At 41.0% G+C, this 23,947-nt stretch overlaps 1 protein-coding gene across 7 annotated transcripts in view; it reads left to right on the top strand.

Moving 5' to 3' along the window:
* STON2 (stonin 2) overlaps positions 1 to 23,947 on the top strand; it is a 144,202-nt gene that overhangs the window by 25,908 nt on the left and 94,347 nt on the right. For 5 of the 7 annotated variants that reach the window (XM_045901342.3, XM_045901347.3, XM_045901348.3 and 2 more), the window contains 2 exons: positions 5,474 to 5,749; positions 7,594 to 7,869. In XM_045901342.3, the coding sequence (XP_045757298.1) occupies positions 5,662 to 5,749; positions 7,594 to 7,869 (364 nt within the window). In that variant the 5' untranslated portion in view covers positions 5,474 to 5,661. Of the gene's footprint in view, positions 1 to 38; positions 189 to 813; positions 951 to 5,473; positions 5,750 to 7,593; positions 7,870 to 23,947 lie in introns of those variants that run through there. The other 2 variants (XM_064571442.1, XM_064571443.1) reach the window with 2 other exon arrangements.

Here is a 23,947-nt window from a genome sequence, read left to right as displayed (position 1 = left end):
ATGAAGTGAGCCTGATGATTACCTTGGCTCTCTTCCAGGGGAGAGTTTCCTGATGCAGCATCATATGCTGGAGTCTACACTGAGCACAGCAGTCCTGCTGAGCTAACGAAACAGAGATCAGAGTCTGGGGCAGTTGAAGCAGCTGGAATCTGCTGGACAAGGCATTAGAGAAGAGAGAGTAGCATGGGGTAAGGGGGAGCAGAAATGTGTCTGGGTATACCCCGGGAATCCTTGGCCTGGCTGGAGTGCAAATGTACAGACTGAAACCATGTGAGATTTACCAAAAGTGCTGGCTCCAAGGTTGAGACTGGGACCAAAATACTAGAGGTCAAGCAATATTGGGAGTTGACAGTCCAGCCCAGCCACACTGGGAAGATCTCCTTAACACGTTATTAACATTCTAAGCATTCAGAAAAGACACAGAAAGTCTTTGTCTTAGGGGTAAGGAACAAGCTTCCAAGCAGGGTTGGTAAAACTCTTTTAAAGAGTTAGATGGTAATTGTTTCAGGTTCTGTGAACTATACAGCATCTGTTATAACTACTCAAATTTGCTGTTGTAGAGCAAAAGAAGCCATAGACAGTATGTAAGTGAATGCACATGGTTTTGTCTCAGTATGACTTTATTTACAAAAAAGGGCAGAGGGCCAGCCTTGGGTCATGGCTGCAGTTTGCCTGCTGCTGTTCTAGAGTAAGACCTACTTCAGACCCACCCTAATAAGGCGTGGAGCCAAGTGCTGCTGAAATCCGCCATGGAGATTGAGTTTGGAACTTGAGTTCTGCAGTTGTTAGAGGAGCTTTGGAGATATCTTTGGCTTTTCACAGATCCATCCAACAAAGTGGAAGCCTATACAAGATGAATGTGAGCAAGCATTTTGACTTCTGTCAAAAATCAGCTCTGCAGAGGAAGATCAAATCCAGAATGTCTTCAGTATATCATCAACAATTAATAGGTATGCAAAAAAAGTCAATAGAAACTAATCCCCAAATGGCCCAGATGTTGGATATGGCAGACAAAACCTCTAATGCAGCTATTACAAATATGTTCAAAGAACTAAAGGAAAACATTGTCATAATGAGTGAACATATAGGGCATCTCAGGTGAGAAATAGAAACTATAAAAGAATCTAATGAAAATTTTAGAATAGAAAAGTGGAATAACTGAGATGAAAAATTCACAGAATGAACTTAATGGAAAATAAAGATGATAGAAGAAAGAGTCAAGGAACTTGAAAACAGATCAGTAGAGGAGGAGAGAAAGCCAACTCCTCATCAGAAACAATAGAGACCAAAAGACAAACTACTGAAGGAAAAGAAAAGTCAACCTCAAATTCTATGTCTACTGAAAAATATCCTTCAAAAAACAAAGATGGAATAAAGAGTGGACTATTTTAGAGCCATGCTGTTCAATAGAAATAGAGTATAAACCGTATATGTATTATTTTACATTTTCTAGTTGCCCCATTTAAAAAATGTTAAAAGAAACAGGTGAAGTTAATTTTAATTGAGCCCTAGCACAGAGCTCAGTATACATTCCTGATGATGCTGGTCCCTGACTTTGCCCAAGACACTGAGGTCCTGTTGTGGCTGATAGCTCCCATCTCCAAGCTTCTTGTCAATGCAGTCTGAGGAATGTTAGTCTCCTGTAGGCACATTTCTTCAGTCACTCTCCCCTCTTAAACCTTAGGCAGCTTACCATTTCCCTCTGAACTCTTCTCCTCAGCTGTTAAGTCTACCAGTCCTCTCTCCCCACATTTCCTCAGTAGACACCTCAGCTTTTATCAGACTGACCTCTTCACTGGTCTAGAAACAAGCCCAAAGAGTCTGACTCTTATTCTTCCCTTATGCTGATCCTCTGTCCCGAGGATGTCCTTAGATATCCTTACTCTTCCCTTCTGGTAGTCCAGAACCAAGGATATCCTTCCAATCCAAGAAATCTCGGTTTTTTTATGGTTCCAGCCCTTGCAGATCTCTCTCTGGCTAGACAGCATTTCTGGTATGTCCTGTAGCAGAATTATTTCCAGATTTGTTGTGTTTGCTCTTCTGTGTCCCCAGCTAGATTGCAAGCTGCTTGAGGGTCACTGGCTCAAAGGTGCTTAGTATATGTCCAAACACATAGGGCTCATGAATGTATATCAGAGGATTGGCACACAACAGACCCATTTCTGTGACTCCCATCTTATCCGCCGACTGTGTTTTCCACCCCCAGATTTTAGTGTGTAAGGGATGCTGAGAAAGAAGCTGCTCTCCAAAGTGGCAACCCAGAGACTTCAGTGAAACTTACAGTGTCTCTTGGTCATTCCTGCTGCTGATATTGAGTCACTACCCATTTGTGGTGATTTTAAGCCTCACTTTATGATTCACATTCTAAAAATGGGGTGAGGTTTTTATAGAGAGCCCAAATTCCAGTGTGAACTTAGCCTCACAATTACTGGGTTCCTCTGTGGTTTCCAGCTGCTGGTACAACCACATCTTGTGGCTTATTGGATGTGGCTGTTTCATGGCAAATACCCAGAATCCGTTTCACAGGATTATGGTAGGTGGTTCGCTGTAATAAACTTGTTCTACCAGGCTTTCTTGGGGCTGCTTATTATCCGTAACCAGCCCACGTCTGGATCTGGGATGGACAAGCTAAGGAAGTGTAGATAAGGCTTTGGGGCTTCTCTTTCACTCATACTTTCTGAGTAGTAGTCTTGGTCCCTTAGCCAGACCGTGCCTGTATCTGTAAAGAGGAGGTTGAGTGCTTGACTCCAAGTAACATCTGGGAGAACTGGTCTAAAAATGATTGAAAAGAGAAATCCCTAATGCCAGAATGTGGAAATGACAGAAACGGCAGGGAGAGGTTTCCATGAAATTTGCATCCTAGTCCCAAGACTTCACTAATGAGCTGGGTGACTTCTGGCAAGTGATTTAACAACAGCAGTGATGACTGTAGCTGACATTCATACGGAGTTTGGACTGGAGCCCGGCATGTAGTAAGCCCTCTGTGCGGTCACCTGTGGTTACCATCATCATTGTTACCGAGGGCTCATTACTCCCAGTACTAAGCACTCCGTGTATATTATCTCTCTTAAGCCTTAAAATTATGAAGTGAGTCTTGTTATTCCTGCTGTACAGGGGTGAAATGAGGCTAAAAGGCTGTACAGGATTCAAATCCCAGGCCCATGCTCTCATTCTCTGTTGCTATGTTTGATTTCCTTAGGCCTCCGTTTACTCATCTGTGAACTTGAGAGTTAGACTGTTGGTCTTGAAAACCTTTGAGCTCTAAAATTTCTTGGTATTTGTCCCATTGCCTTCACCCTTTCCCTTCTCCTCTTCCCTTGTCCCCTCTCCCCCACCCCCCCCACACTCATCTGTGAATTTTGCTGGATTCATCATCACGGGGTTGGGAGGATGTTTTCCCCATTGAGCTATGACGCCGCATGTGTCAGCACATGGACTTGTATTGTGGCTTTTTTGTTGTTGTTGGACCTGGCTTATATGCTGCTGTTATAGGGAGAGGAGGAGTCTTGACTCTTCTCTTTTGCTGTCTTATCTTGGCCTGCAGCCACAGACTCATGTTTGATAGGGCTTGAGAACAGCTTTCAGGGACAAGCCCGCCAGAGGCAGCTCTAGGGTCTCTGGGCTCTGCGTGGTTCTCTGGTGAGATCTGGTTTTGGAGCTCTGTACTCTCCAGGCTGTTTGCACACGTCTGGTCCCGTGGTTGGTAAGAATCTTTGGAGAGGGACTTGGAAGAGAGATTTCCAGGCTTTCCATTCTCTGCACAGCTGGGGTATCCTGGCAGATTTCCACATGGGGAGTTTTCACAGATCGTTTCATTATGGTTCTGTTGTAATTGATGTTTGTAAAGTACTTTAGTTGGGTGATTTTTGCATATATTCTGGTACTTTTGTGTGTGTGTGTGTGTGTGGCTGTGATCCAAAGATCAGAGTGTTTGGCACCAGAAGACCTAGGTTTCAGGGATGTATCGATCACTTCCTAGCTTGGTGCATCTAACACACCTGCTTATTATATCTCCAGTTGATCATTCTGTGGATATCAGGGAGAAAAAAGAGTCCATTTGTCACTGTTCTGGGATGTGTGAATTCTTCCAGTTAGAAGCCTGGAGGAAACATCTTAGGGCACCAAACAAGGGCCTGGAAACAATGAAAATGTTGGATAAGCCACTCCTCCCACCCCAAATTTCTTCATCTGTAAAGAAATTATAGTTATATCTGCCTTACTCAACTAAAATGGCTATAGAATCAAATGAAGTATCATTTGGCTCAGGTCATGATCTCACAGTTGTGGGATCAAGCCCTGCATTGGACTGTGCTCAGTGCAGAGTCTGCTTCAGATTCTTTCTCCCTCTCCCTCTGTCTCTCAAATAAATAAATAAAATCTTTCAAAAATATATAAAAAAATATGTTTCTGAAAATTATAAATGTATGCAAGCAGTTATTTTTAGGCAGTATTGTACAGCAAAACTGTTTTAGCTCCCAAAAAAGACAAAAACTATTACATATTTCTGTTCTGGTTAACCCCAGCATAGATTATTTATAGCAGGTAATAATCTATACTATAATTTCCTCAACATTTTTTTATTATGCACCAGTCAGAAGGCTATGAGTTAAATTTTTCTAGACTAAAATGAATATTGGAAGTATTCCATTAATAAGAACTGATATTGTTCAGGACAAATAGTAGCTCTTTTGTGGAAACACATTAATTTTGCATTATTTCAGATTTTATTTATCATAAGAGCAAGAGCTAGGTTCAGATTGTAAATGGACATTAATAGTACAAACAGAATTATGAGTCTATTAAGTATCTTTCTATATGCATAGAACATAGTTGTGATGTGAGTAAAGGCTAGACTTTTATGTACTAATTCAAATTGGCCTAAATTGAAAATATGTTTCTTTAACTCACATTTTTTACTAAAGCAAATATTCCCTTCCCATTTACTCCAAATGAACAAGATGACTCCATTTCTATTTCTCTTGATTGGTAAACCATGCTTGGAGGTACCATCTGGAGGTGGTTGGGTTTCTGCCAAGGATTTAAATCAGGCTTGCAAAGAGCTACCTGCCTAAGGCAAGAAAGTGCTATGATTTAATAGGAAAGAACATGCTTTTATTTTACCATCTAGTAAAAGAAAGTGAAAATACTTTGAAAAGTTTTAATTTTTGTTTTACAACAATGGCATTGTATTATAAATAGAAGTATTTCCAAAATATAATAATTGGAGAAATTTAGGATCTGATTGCTAAAACTTGCATGATTATTTACAAGTCTGATATGAAGGCCTATACAGAGATCTTGATGCTAAAGGCAGATATTTCTGTACAAGACATGGGGACAAGACAGGGCAGAGAGAATACAAGTTGGAAACCACCCACACCTTTTTGTGGGCAGCGTTGAAAACCCTAGACCTGTGTGGGTTGGATATAATGTGATAGTTGTCCTTTTTAATTTTTATTATTTTTTTAAACAGATTTCTGCTCGGCAGATTAGCCAAAGGCAAGAGGGGCCAATCTCTCTACGTTCTGAGTGCCACCCTCTACAAGATCCTCGCACCAGAGCCAAGACCCAAGTCCACTGTGCTACCATACCTCCACCCCAGACATTACTCTGGGGTCTGTCTGAGGCGATCAGTGTGAAGATGATCAGTGCCTTCCTAGCATGACGACCTTGGACCATGTGATCGCCACCCACCAGTCAGAGTGGGTCTCCTTCAATGAGGAGCCACTCTTTCCTGTCCCTTCCGAGGGTAAGGAGCACTCTCATTTCTTAAGTGAAAAGATCAGCAAAGAACCACAACTGTTTATAATGACTTCTGCTTGATCATTCTTTGGGTGGCATCTTAATATGTGAAAAAGAGCCGGTTTGTCACTTTCCTAAGGTGCACATTTTTCCACTTAGGAGCCTGGGGGAAGCATTTTTAGGAACCTTTGAGTCCCAAACAAAAGGGCCTGGAAACACCAAAAGTATTGGGTGCTTTCTTCTAAGGAGCATAAACTTCGTATTTACAAACTACTTTGTACTCGGCCTTTTATGGTGTCACTCCCAACAGCAGTTTGGAGTTCCTTGGTTTTTAAAACATAGCTGTGAAGAGTGACAGGCACTAGAGACAGATTGCTTGGGCTCAGATCCTGGCTCTGTCACAGCTGAGTGATATGCCCTTGGGTAGACGGTCTCTTTAACCTCTCTGTGTAGTTGTTTATTTGTGCAGTAGGGGTAATCACAGTACCTTCCTCAGGGGGGCTGTGAGGATTAAATGAATTAATATATGTAAAGTGCTTAGAACAGTGCCTGGCATGTAGGAAGAGCTCAGTTAATTGTCATCCACGATACGATGAAGATGGCTAAATTGACTTCTAGGGACCTGGTCCTCAGGGATGAAGGTCAAGGTAGGGGACGGGAGATGTTTGCAGAGCCTTGTCGGCTGCTTCTGTCCCACTGCAGCTACCACTGCCAACTGCTATCAGCCCAGCTTCATTGAGAGCACCTGGAAAGCGTGAGTTGACAGGTGAGCCGTCCAGTATGGTGGCCATGGGGCTATTGAGTCCTTGAAATGCAGCTAGTCGGAATTGAAATGTGTCTTAAGTATAAAATACCCACACTGAATTTCAAAGACCTAGTGAAAGTAAGATATTTCATTAATAACTTTTATATTAATTACATGTTAGAATTATAAATTTTCAACATAAGGAGTTGAAATTTATATTAGTAAAAGTAGTTCAGCTCTTTTTACTTTTTTGTAAATGTGGCTACTAAAAAAATTAAAATTACATATGTGGTTCAGCTTTTATTTCTGTTGGGCAGCGCTAGTCTAAAGGGTTTGGTTACATGCAGGTAGACTAGGTTGTGTGGCTAATGATGGCAGAAAAAAATTTTATATTAGTACTTTGATTTTTAAAAAGTTTTCATATAGTAAAACTGACCGCTTTTGGTATGCAGTTGAGAAGTTTCAACAGATGTCTAGATTTGTGTAACCACCACCACCATTAGGGTATAGTTCTTTAAAAAAAAATTTTTTTTGAAGGCTCTTATGTGTTTCAGGACCAGTAAAGTGCTAGAAAGTTAGGGGCCTCATTTAGCTGGGCCTCATTCAGCTGGTTGTTGGTACAGAGTTTGCACCTGGCAGTCTGCAGACACGTGTAGTGTGGACTGCATGTAGTTTGAAGTATGAATTTGAATGTGTTTAGTCCAGACAGAAGCTCTCCTGTTCAACCAAAGTCTCCATCAGTCCCTGTTGCCTTTTGCTTTTCTTGTTCGACTCAGTTATATTTCTGTTTGGCCTCTGTAAGCATTGTTGTCTGTGACTGCCAAGGCCTGGAGTAGATGCTAGGATAAGAACAGTGAATAAGATTTCCATTCTCAGCTTGCCTGGATACTGAATGTGGGCATGCTGAGGTTATCCTTCATACACATTATTAGGAAAACACTCCTTTAGCATAGAGGCAGTTGGGCGTGGCTGTTTCTTCATCCGCACCCACCGGAATGGTGAGTCTTGTGATCACCGCTTACATATCCTTGGGATTTTCCTCCATGAGAGTTTTGAAGGGTGGCCTTCCTCACGTGATTGATGGTGGTGTCTGGTATGTGTTTCAGGGGGCGTCGAAGAGCACCTCCCAGCACTGTCGTCTTACTCAGACCAGTCTGAGAGCTCCTCCGGGGAGAACCAAGCGGCAGAAAGAGGCTCTCAGGAGCTTTCCCACTCAGAGCAGGATGACTCCTCTGAAAAGCTGGGCCTCATCTCTGAAGCGACCTCCCCTCCTGGGAGCCCCGAGCAGCCCCCACCTGACCTGGCCTTTGCCATCAGCAACTGGGTTCAATTTGAAGACGACATGCCCTGGGCCAGCACATCACCATCTCAGAAGGAAACAGGTGAGACAGGTGGGAGGCTGGAAAGGGTTTGGGCTGAGGTCCATGCTCACCAGGGGAGCTTTGCCATGAAGAGGTGTGTAAGGACTGCTGGGAATCTGCTTTACCAGAGCCCTCAGGCACCGGCCACACAGGATTGCTGGCAGAGATCTCTTCTGGCTTAATTCTACAACTAGGCTTTGTTACCAAAGCCTATGGAAGGATTTATGTGCTCTGGGCCATTTTTAGCCTTCTGTACTTGTCCCTGGCTGTTGACCTGTCTTTGGAAGTATGCATATTTATTTACCTATTAGGTATTGGAATTATGTTTACTCAGCCCCTAAATTATAAGCTCCTTACAGGCAGGAATGAATGTCTCTCAGAGCGTGAACCACCATCAATTTCTAATAGAGTCACTAGTTAAACACGGATCTTCTTGTGTCCCAGACCTGTTAGAGCTAATTCTTCAGGGGTAGGGACTGTCATTAATGATAATTCTCTTACTTTGTGGCATTGCAGTAGCCAGAAGCTGCACGGCGGAGCTTAGCGAAGCCAGAGTTATGAGTCCCCTCCCTGGTGACCTGGCTGCTTATTTTATTGTGCACTAAAGCATGCCAACACTGACTGGATAGCCTTTGTGACTGTCTTAGTTCTCTATTTGCTGTGTAACAAATTACCACAAACTTGGTGGTTTAAGCAACATAACTTTATTTTCTTATAGTTTCTGTAGTTCAGAAGTCCAAGTGTTGGACGTGGTGTCACTGGGCTAATTCAAAGCATTGGCAAGGCAGCGTTCCTTCCAGGAGGCTCTAGGGAAGAATCTGTTTCCTTGCCCTTTCTAGCTTTTGGATGCTGTCCACATTCCGTGGCACGTGGCCCCTTCTTCTGCCTTCAAAGCCAGCAATGCTGCATCTCTCTGTGCCTTTCTTCTGTAATCTCATCTCCCTCTGATTTCTGCCCGCCTCTTCCACTTTTAAGGACCCTGTGGTTACATTGAGCCCACCAGGATAATCCAGGATAATCACCCCATCCCAGGGTCCTTAACTTCATCACATCTGCAGAGTCCCTTCTGCCATGGAAGGTGACCTATTCCCAGGTTCTGGGGATTAGGACATGGGCATCTTTTGGGGGGCATTATTTTGTCTACCACAGAGACCTACTAGAGAAAAGTAAGGTAGATACATTTTATTTTGTTGGTGGGTTAAATGTTTTGCTAGTTTTAATTTTTAAAAACAATTCTTTTGCCTTTCAAACATGTTTTCAGCACCAATAAAGCAATTGTTAAGAAAATATAAAACATAATTCTATATAATTGACACTTCCATTTTTACATAATTTACATATTATGTATACTTTTTATATTTTTATATTTTTATTTTTTTTTTAAGATTTTATTTATTTGAGAGAGAATGAGAGAGAGAGAGAGCACATGAGAGGGGGGAGGGTCAGAGGGAGAAGCAGAGTCTCTGCTGAGCAGGGAGCCCGATGCGGGACTCGATCCTGGGACTTCAGGATCATGACCGGAGCCAAAGGCAGTCGCTTAACCAACTGAGCCACCCAGGTGCCCTGTATTTTTTAAAAAGATTTTATGTATTTATTTGAGAGAGCGAGGGAGACACAGCCTGTGCACGTGCATGAGCTGTGCATGGGGGAGGGCAGAAGGAGAGGGACAGACAGACTCCCCACTGAGCAGGGAGCCCGCCCGACCACGCAGGGCTCATCCCCAGGACCCTGAGATCATGACCTGAGCCAAAGTCAAATACGTAACCAACTGAGCCACCTAGGCACCCCTCTACTTGCTCATATTTAAACATCAGATTTGGGGGCACCTGGGTGGCTTAGTCGTTAGGCGTCTGCCTTAAGCTCAGGTCATGATACCTAGGGTCCTGGGATCGAGCCCCGCATCAGGCTCCCTGCTCCACGGGAAGCCTGCTTCTCCCTCTCCCACTCCCCCTGCTTATGTTCCCTCTCTCGCTGTCTCTCTCTCTCTCAAAATAAATAAATAAAGTCTTAAAAAAAAAATACTGTATTTAAAATGTTGTTTGAGGGGCGCCTGGGTGGCTCAGTCTTTAAGCGCCTGCCTTGGGCTCAGGTCATGATCCCAGGGTCCTGGGATCGAGTCCCGCTTCGGGCTCCCTGCTTGGCGGGAGGCCTGCTTTTCCCTCTCCTGCTCCCCCTGCTTGTGTTCCCTCTCTCACTGTTTTTTCCTCTCTGTCAAAAAATAAATAAAAATCTTTAAAAAAAAATGTTGTTTGATTCCTGAGATTTTTGATTCCCCAAATTTTGTACCCAAAGGGAGTGTGCCTCACTTGCCTTACCCTAGTCCCAGCTCTGCATTCTCATAAGGTTATGGAATGTATTGATATTACTAGAGAACAAGTAAGAAATGACAATTTTCAAATGTGTTGAAAGCATTATTGTGACTTCAAAACTGCTCAAACAATAATCTATATGTTTCCATATGTGAGTTTAACTCATCGTTCTAGAGGTGGAGCCTGTAGGCTGCCTCAGGAGGAGCCTGTAGGCTGGTTTTCTAGCAGACTTGAGGCTTGATGTGTGGGCAAGAAGCAGGAATAAAGCATGTGTAGGGCCAGCCCCACTTCAGGTAGTGTTCCAGGGACCCAAGAACCATGCTCAGAGCATCAGAGTGGTAAAGGAAATGGGTAATAAATCCAAGGCTCCAATTCCACCTTTCCTGCCAATACCTAGCCTGACCCATCAATTTCCCTATTACCCAAACCAGCCCCACCCATGTGGGCTAATTCCCTCATGGGTTTCCTCACACAGACTGGGTTTGACAACAAGGAAGAGTGGTTGATAGAGCTAAGGCCATGTGATAAGGAGAAAGGAGGCTTCGACCCTGTCAACATGGGTAATGCAGACATCCCCCAAGATAGACAGTTCCGTTCTGATGGCTATTGGGCAGCTCAGATTTTAATTTAAATCCAAAAGGTTGGGGTACTGTGCATTGTCAGTAATATATATGTAACTGTGGGCATTACACCAAAATAACACAGATGTTTAACAGAAGTCTGTTGCAGCAAGTATCCTCATAGTGATAGAGACAGTCTGAGGCTTCTTGCATTCACTGCTGCCTGCTCTGTTCTTTTGGTAATACTGAGTTTTCCTGGTGTGATAGGCAAACTAATGGCCTCCAAAGATATCAGGTCCCACTCCCTGGAACCTGTAAATGTTCACTTACTTGAAGATAGGGTCCTTGCAGATGTGATTAAGTTAAGGATTTTGATTGTTTTTATTTTTTAAAGATTTTATTTATTTATTTATCAGAGGGAGGGGGAGAGAGAGCACAAGCAGGGCGGAGCGGCAGGCTGAGGGAGAAGCAGGCTCCCTGCTGAACAAGGAGCCTGATGCGGGACTCAATCCCAGGACCCTGGGATCATGACCTGAACCGAAGGCATTCGCTTAACTGACTGAGCCACCCAGACTCCCAAGTTATGGATTTTTAGATTGATATTCCTGGATTATCTTGGGTGGGGGCCCCTAAGTGCAATCACCTATGTTCTTTTAAAAGGGAGGCAGAGGGAGATTTTGCCCACACAAAGAAGGCTATGCAAAGACAGAACAAAAAGGGATTTGAAGATGTGACCTGGAAAATTGGAGTGATGAGTCCACAGCCGAGGAATTCTGGCAGCCCTGAGAAGCCTGGAGAGGCGGGGAATCTGTTCTCCCCCAGAGCCTCTGAAGGGAGGGCTGCCAGGCAGACATCTTGATTTCGGCCTAGCGATTCTGACTTCAGACTTCTGGCTTTCAGAACTGGGAGGGAAGAAAGTTCTGTTGTTTTAAGCCACAAAGTTTGTGTTAATTTGTTATAGCAGTTCCAATAAACGAATGTACCAAATCTCCAAAATCCTAAAACGGAACCATTTGCATAAGACTGAAAATGAGTCAGTCTGGGCTAGGGGAGCATCTATAATAGTGCAGGCCATTATTAAGCATCTGTGTTATCCAGTATGTTTTATTTCCAAAGTTTATAGCCTTTTATAATTTATTCATTGAGTCACTGAATATTTATTAAGCACCTCCTCTCCGTAGTTATCTTAGGTGCAGATATTCAAATACAAAACTGGGTAACAGAGTGCTCAGAATTTAACAGAAGTCCATTGAGCTTCTTCCTGGGTCTTTTAGTAGGAATCCACAGCCAACGTATGCTCCCATGATTCCCCCATCTGCCTCCAGTTGACCGTCTTTCAGTTACTGCATGTCTTAAAAAAAAATTTTTTCCATCTCATGGTAGCTGAAAATTTGAAGGTACTTTGAGGAAGCAAAGGAAGTAGTAGATGTGGGGAGAATTGCTTGCCTAGAAGCTTCATTTTATAACCAGGCTCATCTATCATCTCTTCCTGGGAAGGATCAAAGTTTGAATTTAAAGCATTTTCCCTCATTATTTATCATTTGATTGTGGGTCTTCCCCAGAGCTCTTGTTCAGTTTTGCCCTGGATCAATAGTGCCCACTTGGAGAAAACCATGTGTTGGCTGCATGGCCAACTTCTATGAAATGAGTGGCCATCTGGTTCTTTTTAGTCTAATCTGACAATATAGAAATGATTTGTCCAAAAATTTCTCATTTATCCACTCTAAAAAATGCTTCTCTTAGTGTATTAATTTTCAGCAAGCAGACCCTGGGCCTGTTTTGGGCTATAGCTTCACTCTGTGTATATCAAGTAAACTGTTTTTTAGTGTGGACAGCCCATGATTGAAATAGAATCGGGGCAAGAGAGATCCTTGATGTGCTGTATTTAAACATGCAGGAATTGGGAATCTGTTGGTGAACTGTGGAATGTATCTGTGTGTCTCAGTGCATGTAGGTGGTGAAGTTCAGCCAGAAATAAGGAAAGTCTGTGGAAACTGTTTTCGGCTTCAGCTATCTTTCTAGCCGCATTAGTATCACTAGAGCAAACCAATTCTCGTCCCTATAATGTAGCTGCAGTTTCTTTGTTTCTTCCCACTTCATTCCCATGTCCTGTCTGCTTCTGTTATGTGCCTAGCACTTTCTGGTCAGACATCTCTGTGTCAGGAGAAGGGGAAAAATGTGCATTTTGGACTTGGGAGAAGGAAAGTTTTCTCTACCTTTCAGAATTTCTTCTGGCTGGTCTGAGACTTTAAATTGACATGAGACAGATTCATAGGAGAAAATAAAATATAATTTTGTACTATGGGAACCCCCATAAACAGGAGGTTCATAGGCGGGTAAAATGAGGTATATATGCCATCCTGAGCTAAGGAATGGGAGAGGGGCCTGAGGCTTCAAAGGGGAGGAGGCCGATTCACAGGACGGTAAGAAGAGCAGATGCTTGAGAATTAGGTATTTGCCCTGCCATGCAGATGAGTCACTCGGATAAAATTTATCTCTACTGGTAATAACCCTTAGTCTGGGAAAGATACTCCATTTAGATTCTTTAGGTAGTTAAAGGAAGGGCAAGATTTTCTCTCTAGCCCACAGGATCTCAGTTGCCTTCAGCTCAAAAGAGTCCACATGCCAAACTGGCACATTTTGAGGAGACCTGTCTTGAACCCCTTCAGCCCCGTCCCATGCAGCCTCTTTGTGAATATTTTTTATGAGATGATCATGATCTTGACCTAAGAGAAGGAGAATGAGAAAGGAGGATAAATGGAACGGATTAGTGCTATTCCTAGTCTGGATTTTGGGAAGCAAACAGTGGAGCCTTACTAAGCCAGCTGGTCCATACCCTCACATCCAGGCTGGCAAGAAGTTGGGAAAGAAAGCACACATGGAGTCGTTAGGTGGAGAAGTGTTATGTGGCGTACTCCTTTTCCATCCCCTCCCCCAGTTCCCATTCCTGCACTGTTTACAGTTTTCCTGGCAGACAAAGAGCAAAAAAACCAAAAGAATTTATCTTTTAAGCTGTGCCACCTACAGATAAAACCAAGAGAGCATTGGATTTCAGCCTGGAATGGGACTGTACTACTTGCTCAAGTTAAAATGCAAGGAGGCTGAAGGCACAGTGGAGTAAGGGACAAAGAGACTGTCACTAGTGGTAAATCTCTTATTTTCGTGGCATATGATTGTCGGAAGCTGCCCTGGGGCACTTAAATAAGACAGGGAGTTGCTCCTCCCCACCTTGGTGACCTGGCTCCTGATTTTATCTTGCACTGAAGCATACCAAGGTTGACTGGACAATGAGGAGCAACAGCTGATGGGAAAGACAACTCCAGAAATGCTTTAAGTCCATCAGGGGGACACCTTTGTTTTGGATTTCAACTAGTGCAAGATTTGAAATGAGTAAGTGCCGTCACCATTGGTCTGGGAAAACGGAGACACATCATCTCTCTCAGAAAAAATATGAATAAAATCAGTCAATTGAGTGACAAAGCCTTTTGGTAACTACATATATAAGAAAGATTGCTGGCATCAATTCTTGGACCTGAGGATGCTAGGAATGAGGCGCATATGAAGTTGTGCCCCTTTTGTAAATATGGGTTCCTCCATTAAAACCTCTGAAATCTGCTGGAGGCCGAATGTGGAATTCATATCTCTTTGACTTAATAAGAACACTTTGGCTCAGGCCATGTTGATAAGTATTCTCTTTAAAAAAAAAAGATTTTTATTAGAACCTTAACTGCCAAACACTTAAACTTAAGACTTAAAGGAGCCACGAGAATACTGTTCACATCTTAGTCTGAAAATGCCATGTGATTGAACTGGGTTACCCACTGGAAAATGTCAAGAAATTTAACTGAACACTCATATGCTGAGCCCCGAATCCTAATGCACAGATGTTCTGCTAAACCTTAGAAGAGCAGCAGAACACAGCAGATCCAAAGTGTTAAATAAGAAAAAACAAAACAACCCACCAAACTTCTGGTGAATCTGTTCAAATCAAAATAGAATCTTTATATTGTTCTCTAAAGAAATATTTTTGAAAATGAACCTAACCCCAGGTGGTATTTTATTCACATTGGGTCCCTTAGCACTAGTGTTTCTGAGTTTCCCTGGTGGCAAAAAGTTCTCCTAATTTAGTATTTTGTCTCCTACGTTTTAAAATTCCACCATGTGCCAGGAGGAATGTAGCAGTCAGCTTACATATCACCTAAAGTCTTTATAAAGATCCTCTCAGAGCAAAGGCTGATTCCATGTATATGCATTTTACAAGTGTATGTGTGTGCTTAGAATATGTTTGCAAATGCATGCAGATAAATGGACTTGAAAGAGCAAAGTTCATTCCCAAAATTAAAAGGAAAAAATTGTGGCACTATTTTCAGCATGAAGCTTCCTGTTCACTCATCGTGTTATGCACTGACCTTCCTCCACAGACATGGCAATTTTGGGCAAGGCCAAGGCTGAATTGGACCCATTATGCAGATGCTGCAGGATACGCATAATTACAAGCATAAAAAAATTTTCATTTCCGGAACATTTGTTGCACAGCCCAAGCAAAACACTAATATTTCCTTGTGCTTCGAATGTCTTCCCCAAAAGCTTGGGCTAAGGCCTTCCCATTGTGTCTGGGGAAGCTAATTATCTGGGACCAGAGAAAGAGCCGCTTGTTTGAGGGAAGACCAGGGATGATGTCAGCCTTTAAGAGGGAGGCAGGGGTGACAGCTGAGAGATTTAATCCTGAAGAAGACTAGCCCAGTGGTTAATTTCTGTTATACTTTTTATTCTGGCTACTGAGGGGGAATTGGTGGGTGGGAGTGGACTAAGATCCCAACCATTTGGTGAACATGTAGCCAAGGCCCATTGCATTTGGCAGGCATATGTATTTCCCTCTTCAATAGAGGACGTTTTATTTTCATTTAATACCTTGAATTGTTCTCTGCTTTTAGGAGTAATTAATGACCTTTCCGGAATCCATCTTTGACAGTGATGTACGGAGGAATGGATTCTAACAAAGCCCTTCTTCCTTGGGGCCTGATGCCCTCTGCCTCTCTCCACTGGGCACCACTCTGCTCTAATCACTACCTCTCCTGCTGTTCCTGACAAGCTCATTTCTGCTCTTGCTGGTTCCTTGGCCCCCAGAACTCTTTCCCTACATTTTCACTCAGAGCTCTGCTCAAACATCATTTCCCCTCGCCCCCACCCCCTTTTTCCTGCATTAAATATCTTTATAGCCCATGTTTCTACCTGAAATTAGGTTATGTTTGTTTGTCTATTGTCTCTCTTCCCCACTAGAGGAGAGAGATACTGTCTATCTCATTTACTCTCTATCCCAGAATATGGAGCATGGAACTTAGTAGGTACTCACTTAGTGTTTGTTGGATTAATGAATGAAAGATGAACGATGTATATGAAACATCCCGCAGAATGACTGACTCCCATTTATGGGGCAAATGAGCTGTTAGGTAGAACTTGAGGCATGGAATCCTCAGTGAAGATGTTATTATTTTTTTAACAAAATGGGCAAAGAAACTAGGCTGGCCTCTTCCCCGTCATGCCCTTCAGTTATCAGCTGTCATCAGTTTTGATTTCCCATTATTATACACAGAATGCACACACACAAATGTGCGTATACATAGCACACAGATACACATACATATGTATACACACATAGTATATGTGCATTACATGTGCTTACATACACATGTGTATATAATATATGCATAACATAACTATGATACATATACAAACACACGTATTTTTCCTTCTGGGAGCTGCCTTAGAAAGCACAATTAAAACTGTCCATTAATATTTTTGTCATATTTGAAGCTATCATCCTGCCATTTGGGCAGGGGAGAGGATCTTTTGAAAGTGACTTCTTCCAGTTATCTAAAAGGGACTTTAAGTATTTTACAAAAACTCCAATATTCCCCTCTTCCAGAATGTGCTAGCTTACCCAAGGGGTCCTTGTGGCCTATCTCACCCTCAGCATGGGACACAAAACACAATAAACTGCCAAGCATGCATTAATTAACTAATTCATTCATGCAAAAAATATTTAGGTGCTGGGAATGCAATTATGAGAAAATTGGCCATAGTCCCTGCTCTCCCCATGCGGAGGTTACCTAATGGTTGGGCAATCTGTTACCAGTGAAGCCTTCTGGGGTAAGCAAGAGCTCCTCTGAACCAGTCCTGGGACAGGTGCTTGGTATTGCCAACTATGAGCTACCAGGGGACCACAAATGAAGAATGGAATTAGATCTATTTTATATTAATGCGTGGGCATGTTTACAGCATTGGAGAAATCATATAGCCCTAGTGAGTAGACATCAAAGTATAAATAAAGAATATGGCATCAAAATGTATATAAGTATTTAAATTTTAGTCTAGGATCCCAAAGGATAAGGAAATATTGTAGTTGCTGTATTAATTGTTTTAGCTGACAGCTTGTCAGTTTATTATTCATTCAAACAGTGGTGCTTTGAATTCTCACTATGTGCCAGTCACTGTTCAGGGCACTGGGGATACAGTGGAATATTCTGGCCCCATGGAGCGTACTTTCTGCTGGAGAAGCCATATCAGAAACACAATAAGTATGTAGATACAGTGTAAGTGTGTTAGACAGTGTGGTTAGCAGGAAGGAAAGAAACATGAGGGAAAGAAAGAGAATGGAGTGAGGGAGGATGTGAAGTTTTACATAAGATCAGGGAGTGAATCTCTGAGCAGTAACTTGGGTGAAGACATGGGGGAAGTGAGGAGTGAGCCTTGCAGAAATTGGGGAAGGAGTTGTCCAGGTGAAAGGAACTGTAAATGATGAGCCTCTGAAGGGGTGCGGTGTCGTGTTGGTGGTATGTGACTGGAGTGGAGTGACATGGGGAGAAGAGAAGAGTATGGGGTGGAGAGGTCATGAGGACTTAGACCACGAGGTGCTTTGAGGGTACAGGGAGGACCTTGGCTTTCGATGTGGATGAGGTGGGAAGCCATCAGAGTTTGAGCAGTGATGTGGTGAGGTCTGACTTTGATGTGAACAGGTAATTCTATGAAAGCTGTGTGGCTCTTGCTCTGGTGAGAACAGACTGAGAGGAGGAGGACACTTGGGGAAGCAGGGTGACTTGGTGGGGGGCCCCTGTCACCTTCCAGAAGGGATGGTTTTTCCATGAAAGGGATGTGCAAAAATGACCTCCAAAGGCCACAGGAGCCCTAAGGCCAGAGAGAAAGGCCAACAGGTCCACCTTGATAAGAAATGGTTTATTAAAGGGACTTAGGGACAGACGCATGTCTTGGGCAGCTGCAAGCTGAGTAGGTCTCTGTGACCCCACTTCCCATAAGACCTGCTTTTGTAGTCCTAGAGGCTGGGGAGTAGTGCGGGTAGACCACCCAGGGGGAATGTTTGAGAGCAGTTGTGTGTCACAGTCATCTCTCCTGCGCTGATTGAGGACGTTAAGCCCCAAGGGTGTACTTAAAGGTGAGATTAGACAAGAAAGAATGTTGGGGGATGGGGCTGTGCTCAAGAAGATGTCAGGTCGTCATGCAGATTTTTCCGCAGATCTGTCCCCGGATGGCGTTAGTCTGGGTCACACAGCAGTGTCTTGGGTCAGGGTGGTAGCTTGGAGATGGTGGGAAGTGATTGGATTCCAGATGTATTTTGAATGGAGGACTAGCAGAAGTTGTGATGGGCCAAATGTGAGAAGAATCAAGGGTGGCTCAATGGGTTTGTTCTGAGCATCTAGAGGGATGAAGGAGCTGGTGTGGAGGGGATAACAGGAACTTAGTTTCAGATAGGTAAGGTTGGAGACCTAAGTGGAGATTTCAAGCAGATTTGGACCTAAGTTTAGGTCTGGAAGTAATAACCCACTTGACCCCTTTTCAGTGCTTCCTTTGTGCAGACACTTTTCCACGTGGGTACAGTTTTAAGTCCCATTTTTAAAGGTGAAAACTTCACAGCAGAACAGATAGATTAAGTAACTTGCTTCAGGATGCAAGACCAGATGTAGAATGAGACAGGCAGTCTGGATCCAGGGTCCTTGTACTTAAGCTCTTAGGAAAGGAGGAGTCGCAGATTTCTATCTTTTTTCACTTTATTCTTTGCTGGATGGATGTGGCTGTGAAGAGCCCTGTTGACAGCAATCTGCTGTCCTCTGGCCCAAGTATCAAAGGCCTGGCCCCTGGGAGAAGAGTCAGCTTCAGGCTCCACACTTCCTCTCAATAGTTCAACTCATCTTGTGGCTGAGGACATTCACTTCAGAACCTAAATAAAGTGATTCATCTGAGATTTCTTTTCTTTCTTTTTTTAAGATTTTTAAAATTTTTTATTTGTTAGAGAAAGCACAAGCAGGGGGAGCAGGCAGGCAGAGGGAGAAGCCGGCTCCCTGCTGAGCAGGGAGTCCAAGGCGGGACTCGATTTCAGGACTCTGAGATCATGACCTGAGCCAAAGGCAGTTACTTACCTGACTGAGCCATATATCATATCATGTAGATATGATATATGGTAGTATCTCCTACACATGGATGTAGGATAAAGTAGATGGTCTTTCACTCTCTTTATGGTTCCTTTTGTAAAAAGAAGTTCTTAATTTTAATGATACAAAATTTGTTTGTTTTTATGCTTAGTGCTTTCTGTGTCTCGGTAAAGGAAATCTTTCCCTATCCTGATGTCATGAGCATATTTGGGTATATGTCTTCTAAAATATTTCTTTTTTTTTTTAAGATTTATGTATTTAGGGGCTCAGATAGTTAAGAGTCTGCCTTTGGCTCAGGTCATGATCTCAAGGTCCTGGGATTGAGCCCCACATTGGGCTCCCAGCTCAGCAGGGGGTCTGCTTCTCCCTCTCCCTCTGCCTCTCCCCCTGCTTGTGCTCTCTCTGTTTCTCTCTCTCTCAAATGAATAAATAAAATCATTTAAAAAAAAGATTTATGTATTTATTTGAGAGAGAGAGAGAGAACACATGTGAGTATGGGGGAGAGGGGCAAAGGGAGAGAGAGATAGTCTCAAGCAGACTCTGTCGAGCTTGGAGCCTGATACAGAGCTTGATTTCACAACTCTGAGATCATGACCTGAGCCAAAACTAAGAGTTGGACATCAACCAGCTGTGCCAACCAGGCATTCCTAAAATATTTCTTGTGGAGCCTTTTATGCTTTATATTCAATCCACCTAGAATTGATTTTTCCATTTGGTGTGAAGTAGGAGTTTAATTTCATTTTTTTCTATATGATATTTTACTATTATTTCTAATATTTTATTCATTTTTAACATGTTATTAAAATTCTACTTTGTTCATATCTAAGAAGTGTGATTCTGCTTATTAATATGAGGAAAAATATGCAAGGATTTTGATTGAGAATGTAGTAAATCTATAAACCAATTTGGGGAGAATTAACATCTTCACAACATTAACTTTCTTGAACCTAATTATATCTCTCCACTTATTTAGATCTTCTGTACAATCTGTTAATAAACTTTAGGAGTATCTCCTCTGAGGACTTGTGCATCTTTTGTTAGATTTATTACGATATATGCTTGATATTTTTGTTGCTGTTATACATGCTACCTTGTTTTAAGTTTAATTTTCTATATATTTCTTTAATTTTCAGAAATGCAATTATTTTTATATATTTATTTTTAAAAACACAAGTACTGTGCTAAAATTATTTGATAATTTATTAGGGTTTCCTGGTTATTTTCTGTACACAAAAATATCATCTGCAAAGAATAGGTTTGGTTTTTGTCACTCCTTTTTTTTTTTTTTTTTTTTTACTGCCTTACTATGTAGGTTCTGACCACAAATAGAATGTTGAATAGAAGTAGTAGCGGGTACCCACCATCTTGATCAGGATCTGCAAGGGAAAGCTCTCCAGCAGTGCACGGTGTTTGCAGAGGGTTTTGGGGTTAGCTCTCCTAGGTTTAGGGAGCTTCTTCTGTTTCTAGTCTGCCAAAAATTACTACCATGAATAAATACTAAAATTTACTCAGTGTTTTCTCTATATGTATTATGATGATATTATGGTTTTTTACTCCTTTAATATATTATTATGGCGAGTTACATTAATTGATTTAGTAACGTTAACCCACACATTATCAACAGGGTGATATTACCTCTAATGGGGCTAAAAATAGTTCTTGGGGAGGGCAAAGAAATCTTATTCTTTTTATGTGTATAGCATAGTTATATATACAATACATGATAGATATACAGTATATCTGTCTTATTAAAATTTAAAAGGGAATTGATAAACTGGACCTCATCAAAATTAAAACTTTTCCTTTATAAAAGGCCCTGTTAAGAGGATAAAGAAAGAAGCTATAGACTGGGAGAAGATATTTGCAAACCACATATCCAACAAAGGACTGGTATCTAGAATATATAAAGAAAACTCAAAACTCAACAGTAAAAAACACCAAGCAATCTAATTAGAAAATGGGCAACAGACATAAACATATGTTTCACTGGGAAGGATATACAGATGGCAAATAAGCACCTGGAAATATGTCCAATACCATTATCAATAGGGAAATGCGAATAAAATGAGTTATCATACACACATATTAGATGACTTAAAAATAGTGGTAATACTAAATGCTAGTGAGGATGCAGAGAAATTAATTGCATATTTAGTTTTATAAGGAACTGTCAAACTGTTTTCCAAAGTCATTGTTACAGTTTACATTCTCACCAGCAATACATGAATGACCCATTGTATGACCTAGCAGATGTACTCTGGGGCATTTACCCCAGAGAAATGGAAACCTAGGTTCATATAAAAACCTATACAAAAACCGTACATGAATATTCAAAGCACCTTTATTCATAATAGCTAAGAACCAGAAACAGCCAAACTAACTGTGGTTAGTCCATACCGTGGAACACTACTCAGCAATCTAAAGGAATGAAGTGTTGATACATTCAATACCTTGAATGAATCTCAGAGGCATTATGATGAATAATAACAGCCAATCCTAAAAGGTCACATACTGCATGATTCCATTTATATAGCATTCTTGAAATGACAAAATTATAGAAATGGAAAAACAAATTAATGGTTGCCCTAGGTTAGGAACAGGGCATGAGGGGAAGAGGTAGAAATGAATATAAAAGGTCAGCATTCCTTGTGGTGATGGCACTGTTCTGCATCCTGACTGTGATGGTAGATACATAACCTACACACTGATAACATGACATAGAACTAAATACATACCTAAGTACAGGTAAAACTGGGGAAATATGAGTGAGATTGGTAGGTTGTATTAATATCAATTTCCTGGTCATGATATTCCACTGGGGAGGGGGTACTTCAAGGGAGAGGATGATTGGGGAAAAAATTTGTCAGTGGAGCAGTAATGAAAAAAAATTGAGAAATACTGTGTTAAACCGACCTTGCATTCACTGGATAAATCCAATTTAGTCATGATGTAATTCTCCTTTTCATCAGTCTCTAGATTCTCTTTGATAATAATTTATTTGGGATTCTTGTATCTATGTCCATGATTGAGGCTGACCTGTAATTCTCATTTTGGATAATATAAGTATAAATCAGATATACTTTGTCAGGTTTTGATGTCAGGAAATCCTTACCTCATAATGTGAGTTGATGAGTGGTCTCTCTTTTTTGTACTCTGAAGGACTGAAATATATTTTTTTCTTTAAAGTTTGCTCATAATGTGAGTTGATGAGGGATCTCTATTTTTTTGTACTCTGAAAGACTGAAATATTTTTTTTTCTTTAAAATTTGATAGAATTTTTCAGTAAAACCACCTGGCCTGACATTTCCTTATGACAGTTTAAGGATTGATTCACTGTATTTGATGATTATTGGACAAGTCAGGTTTTTGACTTTCTTCTTGAATCAGTTCTGAAGTTATAATTTCCTAGAACTTCTACAGTGTTATCTTTTTTTCAAATGTATTGATGTAAAGACATTCATTATTTCTCCTCATTGCCTTCTACATGTATATAGCATTTGTAATTATGTCTTTTTTCATTCTTAAGGTTATTTGTGCCCTCTTTTTTCTAGATTTTTCTTGACAGTTTTTCAATTCTATTACATAGTCTTCTTAAAGAACCCTTTATCGATGTACTTTTTAAATTTCAGTAACTTATGCTTTTATGTTTGTTATTTCCTTTCTAATACTCTTTATTTTATTTTGCAGCTCCTTTTGTAACTCAATAAGTTGGAAGCATTGTATTAAATTTCAGTTCTTTTTTAATATAAGCAATACAGCTGTTCCTGATAGTACTGCTTACCTGCATTCTTAAAGTTTTCACGTATACTATTTTCATTATTGTTTGGTTCTGAATATTTTCTAATATTAATATTTCTTCTTTGACCAATAAATCATTTAAAAGTATGTTTCTTAGTTTCTAAATTTTTCAAATTGTCTTCTCTCTAGTTTAAATAGATGCTAGTTATATCTAGATAAGTGGTTTGGATAACTAGAAACTTCATTGTATTGTGATCAGTGTTCATGGTCTGTTTGATACCAGTTTTTGTTATTTGTTAAAATCTGCTTTATGTCATAGCATGTGGTCACTGGCCATAAGAGTTCTAGGTGTGGGTTATGAAGAATATGTATTCTTCATCTGTTGGTCTATGTATGACCATTAGATCAGCTTGTTCATTTTGTTGTTTATATCTTCTGTTTCCTTGCTGATTTTTCTGCCTGCTTGATCTATCAATTACTGAGAGAGGTGTGTTTAAAAATCTCCCATTATGATGATGGACATTTCTTGCTTTCTGCAATTCTGTCAGTTTTTGTATTAATAATTTTGAGACTAAGTTATTAAATATATACCAATTTAGGATTGTTATCATATATTTCTGATGAATTAAAACATGTAATTTTATTGTGACCCTTTCTAGTACTGCTTTTTACTTTAAAGTCTATAGGCTACAATAGATCAGGTTCTTTTCATTAATATATTGTCTTGTATGACTTTCTCATCCCTTTACTTTCATCGTTGACAAATCTTTGTATTTTAGATGTGTCCTTTGTAAACAGCATATTGGATTTCATTTGTTTTTTCAGCTTGATAGTCTTTTTCTTTTAACTGGAACTTTTAGTCCATATATGTTTATTATCAAGCACTGATATAGTTTATTTCTGTAATACCGTGCTTCTTTTTCTCATCTTTCTTTCCTTCTTTTAAATTAATTGTAGTTTTTGTTTGTCTAAATTGTCTTTTTATTCCATTGACCTCTGAAGATCTCCTTGCTGTGCATATAATCCTATTTGACAATTATTTTCTATC

The sequence above is a fragment of the Mirounga angustirostris genome, unplaced genomic scaffold (genome assembly GCF_029215605.1).
Source record: "Mirounga angustirostris isolate CCGP_5_RB_7025 unplaced genomic scaffold, mMirAng1.0.hap1 SCAF_9, whole genome shotgun sequence".
In the NCBI taxonomy this organism is placed as follows: domain Eukaryota; kingdom Metazoa; phylum Chordata; class Mammalia; order Carnivora; family Phocidae; genus Mirounga; species Mirounga angustirostris.
Note: the sequence above shows the minus strand (reverse complement) of the source record. Positions and strands in the feature narration are given on the sequence as shown.